Source organism: Microtus ochrogaster, linkage group LG9, assembly GCF_000317375.1.
Source record: "Microtus ochrogaster isolate Prairie Vole_2 linkage group LG9, MicOch1.0, whole genome shotgun sequence".
In the NCBI taxonomy this organism is placed as follows: Eukaryota; Metazoa; Chordata; class Mammalia; order Rodentia; family Cricetidae; genus Microtus; species Microtus ochrogaster.
Window position 1 is genome coordinate 9710953 of NC_022034.1, and position 20870 is coordinate 9731822.

Below are 20870 nucleotides of genomic sequence, written 5' to 3' on the forward strand. Positions count from 1 at the left end.
CTGTAGGTAAAGTGCTTGTTCCACAAGCCTGATGACCCAAGTTCAGTCTCTGGAACCCATATTAACAACAACAACAACAACAGAGAATATAGCAGTGGTTTATAATCCTAGTCCTGGCCAGGAGGAGGGAGGCAGAGCAAGTGCACACAAGCCAGTCCCTGGATCTGCTGGCCAACTAGCCTACTTGGTACTTTCAAGTAAAAGACCTGTCTCCAAAAAAAAAAAAAAATGAAATGTCTAGGGAATGACAGTGGGCCTGTCCTCTGGCTTCCGCATGCACCCATGTGAAGATGTACACACACACACACATACACTTACACACACACACATACACACATACACACACACACACACACACACACACACACACACACACACACACACACAAAGATTATTCATCAGTCCAGTTATTCCTGAAATCCAAGGTGACTATAGAACCAAGCGATTGAGGAAGAAAGAAAGAGGCAAAAATAGAGACAAAGGGACCACTTGGAGTTAGTTGGGTCAGCACCCTTCTTCACAATCACACTCCGAGGCAGGGTGGTGGCTCTGCCATTCCAGTCTTCCCTGGGCTGAAGAGAGCCCCTCAGCAAAGCTCTCATGAACTTCATGACCAGCCAGAGTTCTTCCCTAACTGTTGCTTGTGAACACAGGTGTCTGTGAGTAACTAGATGTTTCAGATGTCTGACTTGGGAGTTCTCAAGAGAAGCAGAGCTCATAACGACACATGGCGAAGCTGTGTTACACAGCTCCTTCTTGGGTAATTGGAACACAGAGTCTGAAACTGTAGAAAGACCATTAGCAAATGCTAGAGAAGACATTTGGGGACAGCCGCTCTTCTTTGCTCAGGCATCACTGAGAAGCAGAGCTCCTCAGGGAGTCTTTCTCCTTACACCAGTTTCTCCTTCCATTTTTAAAATTTTTGTCTTCTCAACAATGTCTTAATTTCTGATTATACCTTTTTCCTTGAAGATATTGAGTTAGTGTTATCTTTATGTGTTTTTATATTATTGGTTATTGTAAGATGGGTAGTTACATATCCTGTTTTCACTCTGGGTTAATCGATTTCTGTTTGCCTTCTGTATTTTGAAGCTCTGCTGTTAGGATGCATATGTATCAAAGATATTCTCCTTTTCCCATGGGCTCTTTCTCAGTTCTGTGTCTTTATGGGAGATGGATGCCGTTCAGTTGTGTTTATCTAGTGAATCATGTCTTCTTCATAAAAGGGCCCTGATCACTGGTCTATGTAAGGACTTGAGGTTGGAGAGGACTTAACACTGATTTTTGCCATGGTTGATGAACACAAACGACTAGAGAGAGAAGCATCTGACCCAAGGGTCCATGTTTAGAGACATCCCTGATGAAATTGCCTTAAAGATACAGATTCTACTGAACTGAGGACACTAAGAAGTTCTCAAGTGTAAAACCCCAAGGGAGGAGAAAGGGGGTAGTAGGCAGAGGATCTTGCATTCACCTTCCCATAACATCTGTTGGCTCATTCTTTATAGAGAACATTCACCATCAATTCTTTCCCCTATTCAAGCAACACCCCCACCCTCTTCTGGTCCAACCTACCAATGTTTGAAGGGAAGAGGTGAGAACTACCGAGGGACCGTCTCTGTCACCGTGTCCGGGAAAACCTGCCAGCGCTGGAGTGAACAGACCCCTCATAAGCACAATAGGACGCCAGAAAATTTCCCCTGCAAGTATGTCCCTCCCGCCTCCTTCCCTGCCCTGGTAACTGTGGGCCCGAGAAGTCCATCGACTCTACCTTGGTTGTCCCATAAAGATCCAAGAATAAAGACTGATCAGGTCACATGCAAGGAAAGTGACATCCAGCAATGTTTTCCCTCTTACAAGTCTTTCTCAAAGTGTGCCCCACCAATACCATCAGGAATTTACCAGAAATGCAAAGTCTTGGGCTCAACTCCAGGGTTAGTAAGTCTGAGACCCTAAGGACAGCGTGGAATGTCCTCATTACTCCTGTGTACAAGCCAGTGCCCAACACAGAACTAGAGACCTATCCCATCACACGAAGACAAGGAATAGGTTAGAGCCATCAGCTCTTCTGGGTCAGAGTCCATGACATGCTATCTAAGCTCCACGTAAGCTGGTACCTGACAGTCATTCAGTGTGGGAGATTCTAGAGTATCAGTTATGTGCAGCACCCCCCTCTAATCTCTTTGAAGAACAAAACTCATACGTCTATTCTAGAAATCTGGAAGAAAATTACTGTCGTAACCCGGATGGAGAAACTGCTCCCTGGTGCTATACCACGGATGGAGATCTGAGGTGGGAATACTGTGAGATTCCGTCCTGTGACTCCTCTGCATCCTTGCCAGAACTTTCCGATTCCTCAGGTACGAGTGGGTCACCAGAGCTCCCTGGGAGTCGGGTTGCTCTGTTCGTGTCTGTGCTCGAATGGCCTCTTCACAGTGCACTTGGTCTCGCTGTGGGCCAGAGTGCTGCTTGTGTGAGTTCAAGGACAGCGTTTTCAATTCGCTGTTTGTCTAGTGGCTCTGGGTACAGACTTCGTGAGTGTTTCCCGAGGTCTTGAAAATTTGACTTTCTGCTGTTGTGTTTAGAAAGTTTCTTCTAAAAGTCAACGTGAACAAATCTTATTAGGGCTCTGTATTTCCGTTATATTGCTTACCTGTCCAACTTTAACGACAGATCAGTCTGTATTTCTTTGGTTGCTGTTCGCCTTCTGTCTTGGGAAGCTCTGTCGTAATGCACTTGCATTGTCTTCATCTTCTTGATGGAAGGCCTCCTTTGTTATGGTGTAACGTCTCCCCAAGTCTCTGAACATACTCCTCATTCTGATTTTATCTTACTGATGTGAAGCCTTTGCCTACACTAGTGTTTGTGTCACTTATTCACCTTCTTTTTTGATTTTTTAAATTGTTTTTATTGAGCTATACATTTTTCTCTACTCCCCTCCCTTCCTCTCCTCTCTCCTTCTACCCTCTCCTGTGACCCCCATGCTCCCAGTTTACTCAGGAGATATTGTCTTTTTTTTTTTTTTTACTGTTCTATGTAGGTCCATGTATGTCTCTCTTAGGGTCCTCTTTGTTATATAGTTTCTCTGAGGTTGTGGCCTTCAGGCTGTTTTTTTTTTTTTTTGCTTTATGTCTAAAAGCCACTTATGGGTGTATACATATTATGTCTTTCTGGGTTACCCCACTCAGTATGTTTTTTTTCTAGATCCATCCATTTTGCCTGCAAATTTTAAGATGTCATTATTTTTTTCCACTGTGTAGTACTCCATTGTGTAAATGTACCATGTTTTCTTTATCTATTCTTCAGTTGAGGTTGTTTCCAGGTTCTGGCTATTACAAATAATGCTATTATGAACATAGTTGAGCATGTGTCCTTGTGGCACGACTGAGCGTGCTTTGGGTATGTATATACCCAACAGCGGCGGTATTGCTGGGTCTTGAGGCAGATTGTTTCCTAATTTTCTGAGAAATATCCATATTGATTTCCAAAGCAGCTGTACAAGTTGACCTTCTAACTGAGAACTTTGCATTTATACAATTGTGTGTGGTTGGCTTTGAGCCCATTGTTAAGGGAGTTGTTCTGTCCCCTGTTTTGTGGCCACCATTCGTCCTTCCTCTTTTTTGTGTCACGTGGAACACAATTACCCAACTATGTTTTAGTTGACTGGTTATCCCTTAGCTGTGTCACCTGATGATAGAGTCACTGAAGACATTCCTCGTCTCCGATGCTGTAGGTTTGGCTCCTTGAACTTCTATTTTGTTACCATTTTTAGAAGTTTCTACCTCTGCTCAAATTCTCCTTTTATCCCCCTTGGTCATCTTCACCAGAAGACCCACCGACAACTAACCTAGACTATTTCACACCCCAACCTGATAGTGCTGGACTGTGGTCATCGTTAAGGAGCAACAGCTCTTCGTGTACCCTAGACGCAGGGCCGCCTTCTGCTCCATCTCCAGAAGTTCAAGGCTTTGGTGTCCTATGAGCAAAGAGAGGGTCTAGGGAAGCAGGCAAGCGTTTCAGGCCTGTCGTTTGCCCAGTCCCACCTGCTGCCCTCACCATGGAGCCCCTGCCCACTTGTCCTCATGACCACCTGGTAGTAATTTATCAAAATAACTTTGACACAGTGACGTTTTCAGTTAGCAGTACTCTGTTTGTTCCTCTTCCAAGGGCTTTCGTTTCGCTTTCATAATATGTTCTACACTATAAATCTTGTGTTTGTGACTGGACTATGCATGTGTATGCATGTACATAGTGCGTGCGTGCATGTGTGTGTGTGTGTGTGTGTGTGTGTGTGTGTGTGTGATGTCCAACTACCTGTTAATATGGTAAAGGAATTCCCACACTGCTTTACTCTGTGTGTCATAAATCGGTGTCCAGGTGTCTGCTCCAGGTCTTATTTGTTCCCCTTTCTTCTGCTTTAATTTTAGTTCTACCAGAGCAGACACCTGTGGTCCAGGAATGCTATCAAGGCAATGGGCAGAGCTATCGGGGCACATCGTCCACCACCATCACAGGGAAAAAGTGCCAGTCCTGGGCATCTATGACCCCACACCGGCATCAGAAGACCCCAGAGAAGTTCCCAAATGCGTATGTCTTTGATTTTAACCATGAAAGAGCAATAGCTGACTTAGGTTTCCCCATACTGACCCACGCTCTAAACCAAAGTCTTTGAACCAAAGTTCTCTGAGATCGGCACATGGGCAGACTGTCAGGAACTCAGTTTTGGCAAAAAGGGCCTGAGAAAAGAGAAGCCACCTACTGGCTCCCTTTCCTGAGAAATTTTGTGGAGGCAATGGGTGGTAAGGTCCTGTTGGTGGAAATCTTGAGAGAACAAGTCACCATAAATCTTAGAAACGGTACCATCCCCCAACATGCACTAAAGATCATGCCACCCTCAGCATTGGGGTGTGCCACTCCAATGGAAACCACTGGAATGGTGTTTGAGTTTGCTGTTGTTCTTGACTTCCAGGCCAGCCTTTTTAGCTGCACCTGCATCCCTAAGGGGTATGGGTTACCAGAGAATACCAGTGTCAGTAGCCACTGCATTAGACAAAGAAAGGAAGCAAGCTGGTTAGGAAGGGAGGAGGAGAGCGAGGGAGACAAAGAAGGAAGGGAAGAAGGGAAAAAGGGACAGAGGGAAGAAAAGAAGGGAAAGATGGATGGATGAAAGGAAGGAGGGAGGAAAAGAGGGAGAAAACAAGTTAGGAAGGGAGGGAGGAAAGGATGGAGAAAAAGGAGGAATGAAGAAAGTGGAGACAGAGGAAATGAAGGAAAAATCAAGTTAAGAAGGAGAGAAGAAAGGAAGGAAAGAATGGAGAAAGAAAGGACATGACGGGAGGAGGAAGGGACAGAAGGAAGGGAGGGAGGAAAAGAACAAAGGACAGAAGGAAAGGAAGGGCCTCAAGTTTTGAAATGAAGTACAGCATCTTTACTGGCAGGGCACATGACTAACGGACACAGACAGTCCTGACAACTGAGCGAGTCTGCATGTTCAAAGAGAATCTGGTCTACACGAGGCCGACATTCAAGTCACTGCACTCTACACTAGCTACACTTAACTAACAACAAAACCTTAAACACCACCACCAATAACATAAAAACCACAAAGTACTTAGAGAAAATTTTAAAGTAGCATACCTAAGAACTGCAACTGTATAGCTTAAACATTGTTAAGGGGAAAATTAAGAGCTAAATAAAGAGAGATACTGTATAGCGATCAAAAGATTAAATATCTATCAGTCCCTTACCAAGTTAGGCTTTGGATTCAGCCCACAAATTCTAGCAGTCTGTTTTTGGAAAAAGTGGCAACATTTGCAGGCAAAGGTCTCCGCATTATCAAGATAATGGTTAAATGAGCAGTTCTGGAGGGTTGGCACTGAAGAAGCACTGTGATCAAGACACGGTAGTGCCATGGTGTCAGCAGGAAGGGACAGAGACGAAGGAAATGGGGACAGTGCAGAAACAAACTCCAGCTCATATGGACAAATGCTTTTCCAGTGCAAGAGGCAAAGCAGCTCAATGCATAAGGGGCGTCTTTTTCCAGAATATCCGGCATAACAAATACTGTGTAGATAAACAATGCCCCCAACCCAAACCCCAAACAAAGCAATATATTGATGTATTTGTGTTTGTTTTTTCCAATCTAAAATTACATTTCAAGATCTACGTTGGGGAAAAGTATTTAACAGAGTATCAAAGGAGAATATTATGATGCCTGCTTTTACATTTATACAATGTAAATATATTGCATTGTACATTTTAATATATTGTACATTATTATATAATTCACATTGATACAATGTAAATATATTATAACCGTATGCAATATAAATTATTAATTTACATTGTCTCGGTTTTGGTTAAGATACATGATGATACATGTGTCTTCAAAGGTACCTTGCTAACACTGTTATAACAAAATTGAGAAGGAGCTGAATTCCTCCACCACTGACAACCACGCTGTCTTGGGGTTTGCAGAGGCTTGGAAATGAACTACTGCAGGAACCCAGATGCCGACAAGGGCCCTTGGTGTTACACCACTGACCCAAGTGTCAGATGGGAATACTGCAACCTGAGGAGATGCTCTGAGACAGGAGGGGGCTCTGCAGAGCCGCCCGTGGTCCCCCAAGTTCCAGATGTGGAGGCCACCTCTGAGCCAGGTAAGGAGCGGGTGATCGGACATCTGTGGGCAGATGTGGACACTGGGCACAGAGGAAGTGGTACTGATGTGGGGGCTCCCATACTGTGTAGGACACCCATGTGGGCTGAGGGTCTGCTCTGTGGAATGAGCCTGAGTGCCATCTTGCGGTGGGTGGGGAGGTGATCCTCGGCAGAAGGTGGAGGGACAGCTTCCTAAGGCGCCCTGTGAGCCCTCCAGGTGTTCTAACTATTCACACTCTTGTAAAGCTTGGCTTTCCTGTCTTCTAGCCTGAATTCTCCTTCTAAAATGTCCTACCAATGATGGGATCGTTTCCAACCCTGTGCCTGTAAACATTTCTGGCAACTTCTCAAACCAAATAGCAAGTCTTGCTAATTGTGTGTCGGTGTTTGCTGAGACCCTGGGTCCGCCACTAGAGGGCAACCTAACATATTAGAACAGTGGTTCTCAACCTGTGGGTCCAGACCTCTCTGGGGTCTAATGACCCTTTCACAGGGATCGCCTAAGACCATCAGAAAACAGATATTTACATTATGATTCATAACTGTAGTAAAGCAAGTTATGAAGAAGCAATGGAAATCATTTTACGGTTGGGGGTCACCATAACAGGAGGAACTGCATTAAAGGGTCATAGCACTGCATTAGAGCAGCTAAGACTGACACATTTATGCCGTACCATGCTTGGACCTCCCAGGGTACATAATCTCCCTCTTCCTACAGACTGCATGATTGGGGTTGGTAAAGACTATCGAGGCAAAATAGCCGTCACTGCGGCTGGCACCCCCTGCCAGGAATGGGCTGCCCAGGAACCCCACCCTCACAGCATCTTCACCCCGGTGTCAAACCCACGGGCGGGTCTGGAAAAGAACGTAAGCTACTCTGGTTCATGTTCTGTTCCGCATTTTCCCGACATCAGCTTCTTGAACAGATTCAATTTGGGGTTACACCAACTTGGCCAGGGCTGGTCTTTGATGTTGAGGGGAAAGTTAGGGAGGGGAAATTTGGAGTAGGTCGGGGTTAGGGGACAAAGTTGAGGCCATGACCGGTGTCCTCCAGTTTGACCCCATTCTGATACTGTCTGGGCAGAGCCAAATCCCATGGCTCCTGGGGTAACTACTGTGGGGAGGGGTGGTAGGCACTGCATGGGAGAGGTGTGGAGACAGGAGGACTCTTGACGTCTCTGGGTACATCATTCTCCAGCTCCCCACATAGCCTGGGAATTTCTTTGAACATGTAATATTTTTTTTTAATGGAAGCTTTGTTATGTTGGCGTGGTTGTTCATAGTACTGACTTTGGTGACCAGAGCAACCTTCAGGCTTTCTCCTTCTGTTGGGGGTCAGAGCATAAGGCAAAAAGTCACAATTCTTTGCTCACGAGAGGTTCTACTAAATACCCTCCACCCCCACATCCCTAGTCCCTCTAGATGCTCTCTTGCTCACTTCATTAGAGCAAAAGATGTTCTTGTCAATCAAAGAACAAAGGCTTTAGGAGCTGACACTCCTCTGGATATAGGATAGGTCATAGGAGTCCGGAAGCACAGAGCAGAGACCACACTTGTATGACTCTATCAGAGAAAACATGGCCCCATGGAGGGCACAAACATTTTTAATCAACGATAAGGCCTCATGGGCCACAGGATTACTGAAGCTAACCAATGACAAGACAGCCAGGAATGGCCCACTGTCCCTGATGGCTGGCTCTCTTACATCAGGCCCAGGGAGTGGCTTCCTAGCTGGAACTTGGTTTGAGCAGAGACATGACCAGTGACAGTCTGAAACTTTAAAAAAACCTTAAACCAGCTATCAAAAAGTAAGATGGGAAGAAAGCAAAGGGACAGTCCCTCCCCCACCCCCCCGTGAGAAGGTTTGTGTCTCTACATCTGGAGTCCCCTCCACCCCAGGGAGCCTCCCCTCAAACTCCTGTCTCTTTTCAGTACTGCCGAAACCCGGATGGTGATGTCAATGGTCCTTGGTGCTACACAACAAACCCCAGAAAACTTTATGATTACTGTGATGTCCCCGTGTGTCGTAAGTTCCTCCCGCTGCCCTTCGTCCTCCTTCCTCTCTCTTCTCTCTCCCTTCCCTTTGTTCCCCTTCCTCTCTCTTCCCTTCTTCTCTCCTCTCTTTCCTTCTTCGGCAAAAAAAAAAAAACCCAACACTTTCCAGAACATAGAGTGACCATCTTCTTCATGAGGATGTACACAAAACAAACAAGCACCACAGGCAGGCTTGAGCAGAGTGCCTCTGAGGAGACAATGGCTGCCTCTTACCCTGGGCCCTCATCCAAACATCTGGAACCTGGCCTATTATTGTCCTTGCCCCATATCAGCTAAACTTAATACTAAATCCTCAAAGTGCGGAAGGGAATGAATGGATCAGCTCCAGGAGGCGTCCCAGGAGCTCCTCCACATCGGACTGGAGATGCTCACACAACAAGTTCAGAGGCGCTGGACTAGGACGTGTGTTAGCTATTTTGTCGCTGCTACAATAAAAATACCGTGATGGAGAGCAACTTAAGGAAGCACTCATAGCCCGCTGCTCCAAGGAACGAGACATCCACAGTGGCAGAGACTGCAGAATGACAGCAGGAGCGGAGACTTATGGACCACATCAACTACACCCAGAGAAGCAGAGAGTGACTGGAGGGAGGCTGAAGTAGTGAACTCTCAAGTCCCAAGCCCTAGAGATGCACTTCCTTCAACAAGCCTCCACATCTCAGAAGATCTTTGACCTATCCAAACAACCCCACCACCCGGGAACCAGTGTTGCCATCCACGAGCCCCTGAGGGACATTTCTCATTCAAAGCACCGAAGATATCTTCCTCTTCAGCCTCAGAGAAGGGGAAAATAGGCACATATTTTGAAAGCTTACAAAATATCTTCCTCAAATTTCATTGAAAAGAATGCAGATCTTTCTATTAGCCCCACTATCCCCCACCATGGATTTCCTACTCACTCACCACCTAACTTAGAGATGCCTTGTTAGGTTCCATCCTTGGTGAGTTGAGACTCTTGGGGAGGAAGAGGCTGGGACCTGGGAAAGAAGAGTTGATTTTAGTTCTTGAGATCGGGGTGACAAATTGATGGCTGACTCTGCAGGTAAAGCTGCTTCTGCCCTGTGCTCACCTGCTCTGCAGTTAGAACCCATCACTGTGAACTCTTCTTTCTCCCAGTGTGCTTGCCTGGGGGAGGGCGTGTCTGGGCCAGGAGGGAAGGGCTTACTTCGCAAAGCTTTCCCCGGGCTGGCTGTGGCCCTGGTATTTTGGGGGCAGTGGTTAGGAGCTTGTAGGTGGCTCTTTAGTGGAACAGGGGATAGAGGGAGAGGAGGAGGTGATGGGCAGGTTCTACTTGCCAGTGTTATCATAAGAGTTGGGGAAATGGATAGAGACCTTTTTCTCTAGTGAGGGCTTTTGTATATTTAGAAGACACTGTCTTGGTGGCCTCTTTACCTGAAAGTTCCTAAGGTGTCAGTGTCTCTCAATCTCTGTTCTCAGTTTCTATCCCTTGTATGCCCTTCCCCCATTGTCTTCCCCTCCCCATCACAGGCTGCCCTTATGTGGTAGTATGGCATTCAGACCTTGGGCTCTCTGTCCTGGCTTCACAGATTCCTGATCCCCTCACCTCTGATCCTCTCTGGAAAAGCCTTGAATACCAGATGAGATACTCATCTCAGTATAAGTCAATAGTCAAGTCTTGGTACCCAAAGCCACATCCCATAATGCCAAGCCTCAGCTGCTCTCCATAATCCCTCCATGCCTTCAAAACAAGTACCACATGGGAGGGGCTTAAACACAATTTGCCAAATTCGGCTGCCAGCTTGATGTGCAGCTTTACCCCACCCCTACCCCAAACAGACTACAACTCCCATGTGCTGATCTGAGGAGAGTCTCTCCAGGAGGTTCCACCTCAAAAATGATGGTCTCTTGTTAATCACAGCTGACCAGCATTGATTATCCAAACAAAGCAAAGGTTTCACTTCATAGATTCCCAATTCAAAATATCAAATAAATAGGGCCAGTAGCGTCTTTGAGAATTCTCAGACTCCCCTCTGAATGTCACAAGCCAGATCTTCATTTTTGTTGACAGAGGTTTCTGTCACACATGGTCCCACAGCTGTTCGGTCCCAACAAAACACACAGAGGTCTACATTAATCATAAACTGGTAGGCCTAGTAGCTCAGGCTTCTTATTAATTAAGTCTTACATCTTAAATTAGCCCACAATTCTTGTCTGTGTTAGCCATGTGGCTTGGTACCTTCATCAGGGAAGTGTTTTCATCTTGCTTCCTCTGTGTCTGGGTGAGGACTGCAGACTGCTGCTGGGGACGCAGCCCCGCTGCTCCTATTTCAACAGATGGCGCCCAACGTGGGGCACGAACCCACGACCCTGGGATTAAGAGTCCCATGCTCTACCGACTGAGCTAGTTTACCAGCTTGCTCCTAACGACTGGCTCAGCCTACTTGTACCACGCAGGACCACGTGCCCAGGGGATAGCACCACCCACAGTGGGCCGAGCCCTACCACGTCAATCATTAATCAAGAAAATGGCCCACAGATGTGTCCAAAGGCTTACCCGATGGAGGCAACCCCTCAGCTGAGAGACCCTCTTCTCACGTGCCTGTAGTTTGTGGCAACACTAGCCCGTGTGTGCACGTGGCTGAAGTACAAGGAACAATGCTTCCAGATGCCTTTCTGAAGACTCAGGGGCTGCAGGCCACCAAGAAGTGTTTGTGAATATCCCCTGCACCCTTCTTAGTGGGAGTTACCAAAGATGGACGCAGACCCTGCTGTCTAGTTCACTGGTGGGCTGGCTGATGAGAGGGAGCGTATGCGGAGATAAACAGAGAGGAAAAGAAGGCGGGGACACGTGGGTTGATTGATAGTGGTTGATTACAGTAGGCTGTTTGGGGTCGTGTGCAGGGTGGAGTGGGGTGGGATGGGATGGGGGAGCGAGGGTTGGGTCTGTGCTAAACAAGCAGAGAGAAGGTAAAATTGAGCTGAGAATAGCACATTTGCTGTCTATGCATACAGACAGATACAGACAGACACACAACACACACAAATATACAAGAAAAAAACCACACTGTCTTTCAGTATGGGAGAAGAGCTATGGCCTTCAAGAGCCCCCTGTGGTTGGGAATTTTGACACTGCAACAGAATGCTGTGTCATCAACAGATGTGCCACATCTGGAGCTCTCCTGAGATTCTTGGGGGCTGCAGGCTGCAGGCTGGACTTGCCACATAGATGGTGTTGACAAGCAAAGCTTGGTGTCCCAAATACAATATATCTAGTATATTACAGAAAACTATGTTTATGTTTGTCAATCAAAGCGCACCAAGAAAAGCTCTTATTTTAATTCTATGCTACGCCAATTTAATTAACCAATTAGAGTTTAGAACTTCTTTAGAGGAGAGGGTTCTATGCTGCCTGCACTACTTTTAAATCTCAGGGGAACTGGTCCAAAGGTTGCCTATGATTCTAGGATGCCACAAACTTGGTACCTGGCCACAGCTGACTTTTGTAGGACTCTTTGACAGAACTAGGATGTTTGCCTCTGTATGACTTTCTTCTCCCACATCGTTTCATAGCACAAGCACCGTACGAGTGTGGGAAGCCTCGCGTGGAGCCGAAGAAATGCTCTGGGAGGATAGTGGGCGGCTGCGTGGCCTATCCACACTCCTGGCCCTGGCAAATCAGCCTTCGAACCAGGTAAGAGTTCACAGGAGTGTTATCCTGCCTGCCTGTGTGAACCTCACGCAGCTGTCGTGCTAAACCAAAGCTGGCGAACGTCACCACCTTCCTCTGCATCCTTCTAAGGCGTAAAGACAGCGACATAAACTTTCAAAAGCCCCCTTATTGGGTTCTCTGCTTTGAAACTGACTAAAAATGGTATTTAAGGAAAAAACAACTCTGGGCTGCTGTTGTTAAACCATGCGAAATGATGTCATTCCCAGAGAACATGGAGGTGCTTTAGGGGGTATGTGCACCCACTGGCTGTTGTAAAATGAAAGGAATATCTTCACAGACACGACACTATGCAGGTGTGGGCTCACGAAGGGGTTTGCCTACTGGAGATACAAGGCTTTGACAATACTATGTGCCTTTTTGTGACCCCCTTGAATTTAACAGAGAGGCTGCTTATATCCTTACAAATAAGTGAACAAACCAGCATGTGACTGTCCTGGTTTAAGAGTGATGCATCTGAGCCTGTGGGAGCAGGGCTGAGTGTGGCAGAAAACATCTGTAGGCCTTAATTCACTCTTCCTGGGCACAGCTTCTAAAGTATATGTGGACAGCAGGCTCAGCACGGGCGTGTTGGCTTGCCCGGCTCACTTCCAGACCTCTGTGCATGCTCAGTTACTGTTCACAGTCCCCTCAGCAGATTTGCAGAACGCCACTGACAGATGTGGGCACGGTTGGTTGCACTCTGTTATGTGGTATTTTTTTTTTTAGAGACTTTATTTTATTTATATGAATGTTTGCCTGCTTGTATAAACGTACACCATGTATACATGGTGCCCTTGTTGACCAGAAGGGGGCAGCAGACCTCTTGGAACTGGATCTACTGATGGGCATGAGCCACTGTGTCAGTGCTGAGAACCAAACTTGGCTCTTCTGGGAGAACAGCCCATTTTCTTAACCTCTGAGCCATCTCTCCAGCACAGAGCTTGTCTGCTTTTTCGCTGACCTCATCCTACACAGTAAGCTGTTTGCATTCAAGCCATTCCACCCTGGTTGGGAGCTGGTGATCTTGTCATCCTGAATTATTGCTCTTGGGGTCATATTTGGCTTCTCAAGGGATGATCCAAGAAGACTTTTTGTAAAATTCTAGCTAAGACGAAATAAAGGCAGCAGCCTCGAGGACAGGTTTTGACTGGTGGTTTATGTTGGGGTTGAGGGTTAATAGGTCAAAGTGTAGGCACAGGACCACACTGGAGCCACCGCCTCTGCTTCATGGAGACAAGTGGCCCCTAATACTTCCCCCAGATATTTTCAGAGTTGGGTAGCTAGATGGTGCAGTGTCCCGACTGTTCTGTACACGGGCTGGCCGCCCCTTCTTCTGGGAATGAACTTGTCATTCTGATTTTCTGTGCTATTGGATGAAACAAAACATCTGGCTTAACCGGAAGTTCTCGCTTCCCCCTCTAGACTCACTGGACAGCACTTCTGTGGAGGAACTTTGATATCCCCGGAGTGGGTGTTGACTGCTGCACACTGCTTGGAGAAGTACGTTCCGTGGGTAACTGGTGTGAGGTCTCCTTCTAAAGACTGACACCCTCCTTCCCTCCTCCCCTCTGTCATTCCCTCCTCTCCTCCCGCTGCCTTCCATGGTAGTGGCATAAGAGACCCAGGAGTATGTATGCAGAAGTCCACAGCAATTACCAGGTCAACCAGGCAGAAGGGAAACAGTTCTAAAGAAAATCTATCTGCCAAGGATGCAGAGCAGGGCCCGGGCCTGGAGAAAAGCATCTGCTCAGTGGCAGGCACTGGTCCTGTCAAGGTCAAGAACATCACAGGTTCAAACAAATCTGGATTCCATTTCTTGCCATCCAGGAGTCACAGATGCTGGCGACTGCATGTGTTTGGCTGCCTGTGTCTGACACAGGATGGCACCAAGGAAAGGTCTGGACTATGTTTTACTCCTAATGTCACCATCTTTTCAGATCTTCAAGACCTGGATTCTACAAGGTTGTCCTGGGTGCTCATGAAGAAAATATTCGTGGGTCAGATGTCCAGCAAATAGAAGTAGCCAAGCTGTTCTTGGAGCCCACCCGAGCAGACATTGCCCTGATAAAGCTAGCCCGGTATGTGTTCCCTGGGGACTGCACCCCAAGCTGAGTGAAGACGGTGGTTCGTGGCTGGGTTTTATGAGCGACAACCATGTGTGGGGTTAGAGAAGTGCTGCCTAGGATGCAAAAGCATGGGCATTTGGGAAAAATGGGCCGACTTCATCAGAAACCAGAATCCAGCCTAGTTCTGCAAGCCCACAGGCACGTTCCTGAGGAGGGAATCAGGACTCCGGTTCCTCACGTGAAGAGTTAAAATGTAAAGTGGCCTATCACCTCAGCATCTCTTGCCCCTCATGCTTATCAGCTGACATGCATTCACCATCAGTTACCCCAGGCTCACAAAGGCTATCTTGATATAATGTGCTGAGAGACTCAAATGACATTATGTATCTCAAAGCACTTTTAAAACCACAAACATATGCCTGACATAGTGGCCCATGCCTGTGGTCTCAGCACTCGAGAGGCAGAGGCAGGTGGATCTCTATGAGTTTGAGGCTAGCCTGGTTTACCGAGTGAGTTCCAGCAAAGCCAGGGCTATGTAAAGAGACCCCATATCTCAACAAACCAAAACAATAACAAAAATAACACCCCACAGATGTTGAGGGGCTGGAGAGATGGCTCAGCAGTTAAGAGGGCTTGCTGCTTTGTTTTTTTAAGGACTAGAGTTTGGGTCACAGCATCTTCATCAAGTAGATCTCAACCCACCTGTAACTTGAGCTCCAAGGGATCTAACGCCCTCTTCTGGCCTCTGCTGGTACCCCACGCACGTGTGTGCACATGCATATACTAAAAAACAAACAAATAAACCCACATAGGACACGCAGAATGAAACAAGAAACAGTTCACAAACACAGGTTCTACCTCTGTTCTTTTCTTTGGTCCTGTTTTCCCTGCTGAAGTGCGTGCATATGTGTGTGTGTGTGTGTGTGTGTGTGTGTGTGTGTGTGTGTGTGTGTGGTTTTAAAGCCTGACTCTGGGCAATTAGGCTTGTGCCATAGAGTTAGGAATATTTGGAAACAGGTCCCCGTGGACACAGCTCACAAACAGTAAGCTGTTTTGAGAGATACTCCTTCGGGACGAGCAGCAGGCACGTGGATCACAGTAGCTGTGCCTGATGGGGTCCAGATATCAGGGAGAGGATTCTGGAAGTGAGAGGAACTGGTCCAGCTAGGGCAGGCTGCTGGAGGGAGCATTTCGGGGCTGTAAACTGATGTCTTGGGTCGTTCGGATGCACCAGAAGAATGGGCATCCATAAAGCAGCTCTCCTCCCTCGTGTTCCCCAGAACCTTCTCTTGCATCCCACCAAATGAGCAAAACAAGACATCCTGTCCTTGATTGCTCAAACAAGTAATTCAGCCAATAGGAGGATCGTGTTCTCTGACAGCCTGATATTTGTTTTTGGCAGGGGGGGTTTACTGCATCCTCTCCACACCTTGCAACCTGAGGGCCTGAGGTCTTTGGTGTCCTTCACAGGAGCCTGTGAATTACATCCCTGAGAGAGGCTGGGTCTGCTTTGGTCATTCTGGGAAAATGCATCTTCTCTGAAGCTGGAGACAGTGTGGATTCTTTATGACTACAGGGCATTTCTCATTTCCAGTTGTTTTTCCTCTTGAACTCACTAAGGTCTGAGAAACCAAAGTTAGAATTCTTGTACATCCATGAACCTCTATGCAGGTGAAGGTTCCTTGGAAACTGGGCCATTTGCTTCTGCAGGGAGCTTACTTCAAACCCTCTCTTGCTTGGTGCCTGCCCTTTGCCTGGATTCTTATAATCATTTTAACCATTTTAACTGGTGAGGAGATTTGGGACCCCGAAATGGTGGAGCCCCTTGTCCTGAACAAATACCTTTTGGTCTTAGTGTAGCTGGGTGGCATCTAGATGGTCTACCCACAGAACGGCACCACCTTAAATTAGCTGACCATAGGACAGCTCTAAGGAGAGGGCTCAGTTGGCAAAGAGCTTGCCACACAAGCACGGGGACCCAGCCTCAGACCTCCAGCGTCATGTAAAAGGGTTGACCTGAAGATGCACATCTGCAGCCCCAGCACCAGGGAGGCAGAGACAGGAGGATCCCTGCAGCTCACTGCAGCCCCAGCACCAGAGAGGCAGAGACAGGAGGATCCCTGCAGCTCACTGCAGCCAGGCTCACCAACTCAGTGAACCCCAGGTTCAGGAAAGACCCTGTCTCAAATGATGGACAACTGGAGAAGAGTCCCGATGTCAACCGTTGGCCTCTATCTGCAAATGCCCAAGTATGCATTTGGTACCTGCGTGGACACACATGCATAAATATACACACCCTCCCACACGATTGATGGTTTAGCTCATAGGACACTGTAGGGCACTGTGGGGTTGAAGAGTTTTCTGTATTGTTCTTTGTCAGGGAAGTAGAGAAATACCAGCTCAGAGGATGCTGGGACATTGAGGCAGGTGATTCATGGCGGTGGGTGAGCTGCAGGTGAACGGGGGAGGCCTCCAGCAGAGCAGCAGATGTAACATTTCATGCTCACTTTTCAGCCCAGCCACCATCACAGATAAAGTCATTCCAGCTTGTCTGCCATCTCCAAACTACGTGGTTGCCGGCGGGATGCTGTGCTACATCACTGGCTGGGGAGAAACTCAAGGTGAGATGAACTGACTTTGACCTGCAGCCTCTATGACAGGGGGAACAGTGGGGAGCAAGATGTACAAGGTCCTGCATGGGAATGCGGTCCAGCCCTTTCTGGATTTGTCTGGCCACTTGCTACATCTCTATAATTGGTCACCAAGATGTGAGGAAGAGGGGTACTGCCCCTTAGACCCTTAACCTACAAATGTCCCTTTGTCAGGGGAGGGGTTTCGGCACAACCCATCAGTTAGCCTACACTTTTCATGTGACTTTATTATTTTGAGTTCTCAAATACGACGTAACACAGTAACAGCAAAAGTTGAGGCTAACCTAGCTGTCTCCCCAAATAATCACACACTTAATGTGTGTGAAAGGAGGTCAGAGAGGGAACAAGCTGTCTGTCTGGGGAGGAGAGAAAGGCCCCCAGATGTCTGGATACAGCTGATGGGGTTGGGACTGGAAGAAACCTCATGTAGGCTTCCCTATCAGAGTCTGTGCTGACTTGGTCAGGGGCCGGGGGGCTCTTCCTTCTCTCTTCGCGTACGCCTAATGACGATTAGATCCAGCAAGCTGCCTCAGCTGTGGGAAAAGCTAAGCCACCTTACAAACATGGGCTCCCTCTCACCACACATGTGAAGCGTGTGCTGGTTTTGGAGAAGACTTTCTTTCAAAGAAAGATTTTGTGACTTACAAACACACAAGCAGAACTACTAGTCTAGATTATTCCTTGACTTCCCCTATTTCACCGACCTCCAGTCTCCCTTACCAAACTTCTGCAGCACTGAGGTCAAGGAAGGGGAACCTGGGAAACTGACGTGTCCCCCAGGGAAGTGTTAGATGGTTCTTAGTGCTTTGCAAAAAAAAAAAAATGTTCCTTTGTGTAAACGAGGAGCCTGGTGCTCAGGGACATATGGTTGCACAGCAGGGACACAGCGCTGTGGATACCGAGGACATCTTAATGTCAACTTGACTAGAGTCACCTGTGAGAGACATCTCTGTGAGGGCATTTCCAGCAGGGTTTGACTGAGGAGGAAGGTCCGCCCACAGCTGGAAGCCCAGATGGGTAACCCATGAGCATCAGCCCTCCCTTCGCTGCTTCCTGATCCCAAGATGTGACAGGCAGCCTTCTGCCACTGCTGCAAACTGCAGCTGTCCCCAGGCTGTGACAGATCTCACTAGAGCCAGAAACCAAAAGGAATATTCCTCCCTTTCTATCATGGGTTTGCTCATGGAAAGTATCTTGATTAAAGACAGAGCCCAGCTCCCAAGTATCTGATAGTAAGTTCTAGCTCGGTGTCCCTGTGACAGTGAGAGGTTAGGTAACTTCTGTAAGCGTCAGTGTCCCCATTGTAGTACTTTATAAGGGCATTGTGGGTATTAATATTATGATATAATGAATACACCAGCATCAGTGTCATCATCACACTAGCACCAAAATCTTCATTGTCATCATCACCATCACTATCACTACCAGTATCTTTGCCTCAGCACCATCAGCATCATCATCACCATCACTATTGCCACCACCACAGCTATCATCATCAACACCCTCACCTCCACATCAGTGTCATTGTTAACAATTACTATTGTCACCATCGCCAGCAATGTTTCTGTTTCGCCATTCATCACCATCACGGCAATCTTCACCATGACACCACCACCATCACCATCCCCTCTTCCTCACCAGTATCATCAACATCACTAATTCACCGTCTGTGTCTCCATCATATCACCACCATCATCGGCATCTCTGACATCATCTCCACCTCACCATCAGTACCATCATCACTATTACCATCCTCACATCACCAGAGTGTTGAGCTCAGCCATACCTGATTCTCCAAGCCCATTTCCTTTCCTTCCTACCCCACCACAGGTTTCCGACCCTATCCCACACCAAGCTTGCTCTCATTCCTGGTCCTAAAACACACCTCCTGAGAGAATGGTTCTCAGGATAGTAGCTGGACTGAGATGAGTCACATAACTCTAGCTCACTTACCACTTTTCCTCCATATGCATAATGGCATCAAGTCAGTCAGCGCTCTTAGTTTCTTAGACAGGAATTCTCCCTCGCTTCACTTCATGCCCTGGACTTGATCGGGTTTTCACACTCCAACGCTGACTTGCTGTTGAGGAGGCTGGGGACTCATTCAGGATGGCCCTTGCTGTCCCCCTCATTTTCAGGGGTCCTGCTAAAGCTAGACTTGGCCTGCTGGTTCCTCTCAGCTGAGTTTCTGATCTAAGGCACTTACAAGTAGTCCTCAGCCGCTAGAGATGCCTTCTTGACTTTGGCCACTTGATGGCAGCATATCTCCACAGACTACAGAAACTTCCAGTCACCCGGAGGTGATTTTTCTCAGAGCTCAGAAAGTGAACAACAGTAGCGGCACCGCAGTAGATTTACCGGTCAGTCAAGTATTTTAAGAGGGGTACCGCCTCCATCCCTGTACTTGGTTCAAGCAATGCCCACCACCCCATCTGGTTCCACAGCCTTAAGTCTCTTCCAGCTCCTGTAATCACCAGACAGATTACACATTTTCCGAGCCCAAGACAAGTCTAGTCACAGTGTCGGGGGGTGGGGGGAGACTATCCGTTATTTCTTGGCTGCTCCATGCTAGCAAGGCAAAGGTATGTTACAAAACTCTGAGGAAAGCTGGGCTTGCGGACTGGAAAGCTGGGTGCTGTTCAGAATTGCGAGAAATCCTGGGTAGGTCTCTCTGGACAACAGCAGGCGAGTGTGCAGGAGTCCAGTCTCAGGCTGGCTCACAGTAGCAGCAGCTTTTCATACAAAGAAGAAAAACAAACTCCTAAAACCAGTAAGGGAACGAGCGCCCCCTTCCTCTAAGTGCCAAAGAAGTAGAAATTAGAATAAATGAGAATGATTTACGCCTACTACATTAGCTCATTTTTTAAAAGTTACAACATTTTACTAATAGTGCAATGTGGACACTCATAAGGCTGTTAAGGACTGATGTTTTCTAGTGGGTTTTTAAGGCCATAGCAGTCTAGACAATAACCTGACCATAAATATGTGTCTGTCACGTCTGGGAACCGAGGCTTAAGAAAATACCATGGGATGAAGGTAAACTGTAGGGATAGAGATGTCATACCTTTGTGAGCCAGAGGGGGCCAAAGAGCACAATGAAGAAGTCACCGTCCCACGGTCCAGGTAAACACCACGACCATACTAAGCCTCATTTCTTTAACTGCATGTCAAGAATCAAAGAGGTACCTACTTCCTGGCACTAGTGCAAGAATTAAATGAAATTACACTATGCCACCAGCTTGTTCCTGGAACAGTTAATTCTTAGAAAAAGACAACTATGTTATTTTTTTTTTTTATGGTTTAGGGAGGCCATAAATATACACAACATAAAATGGACTGTTTGAAATGCCTGTAGTTCATTTACAATGTTGTGCAACCACCGTCATGTTTCCAGAATATTTTCCTCATGGGAAACCCCATGGTTATTAAGCAACTAATCCCCATTAAGCTATCAGGGAGACTGGAGCATTGCTAAAACAGCAGAGGCTGGCTGGAGAGATGGCTCCGTTGGTGCAGTGTTTGCCATGCAAGCCTGAAGACCTGATTTGGATCCCCAGAGCCATAAATACAGCCCCGGTGGTCTGTCTTTGTAACACCAGCTCTAGGGAGCTGGAAACACGTGGATCCTTAGGCTCACTGGCCACCAGGAATAGCCTGCTAAGCATTTTCTGGGCCAGTGAGAGACCTTATCTCAAAAACATGTAAGGAGGGTAACATCCCAAGGAATGACACCTGAGATTCACCTCTGGCCTACACACACACACACAC

At 47.2% G+C, this 20870-nt stretch overlaps 1 protein-coding gene across 1 annotated transcript in view; it reads left to right on the top strand.

Annotated features, from left to right (window-relative positions):
• The window catches only part of Plg (plasminogen), a 38490-nt gene that overhangs the window by 15785 nt on the left and 1835 nt on the right, over positions 1-20870 (top strand). Inside the window, exons 8-17 of the mRNA XM_005363378.1 lie at positions 1544-1706; positions 2215-2360; positions 4428-4587; positions 6478-6659; positions 7379-7527; positions 8593-8686; positions 12247-12367; positions 13808-13885; positions 14323-14463; positions 16966-17072. Coding sequence (XP_005363435.1) covers positions 1544-1706; positions 2215-2360; positions 4428-4587; positions 6478-6659; positions 7379-7527; positions 8593-8686; positions 12247-12367; positions 13808-13885; positions 14323-14463; positions 16966-17072 — 1341 coding nt within the window. The remainder of the gene's footprint in view (positions 1-1543; positions 1707-2214; positions 2361-4427; positions 4588-6477; positions 6660-7378; positions 7528-8592; positions 8687-12246; positions 12368-13807; positions 13886-14322; positions 14464-16965; positions 17073-20870) is intronic.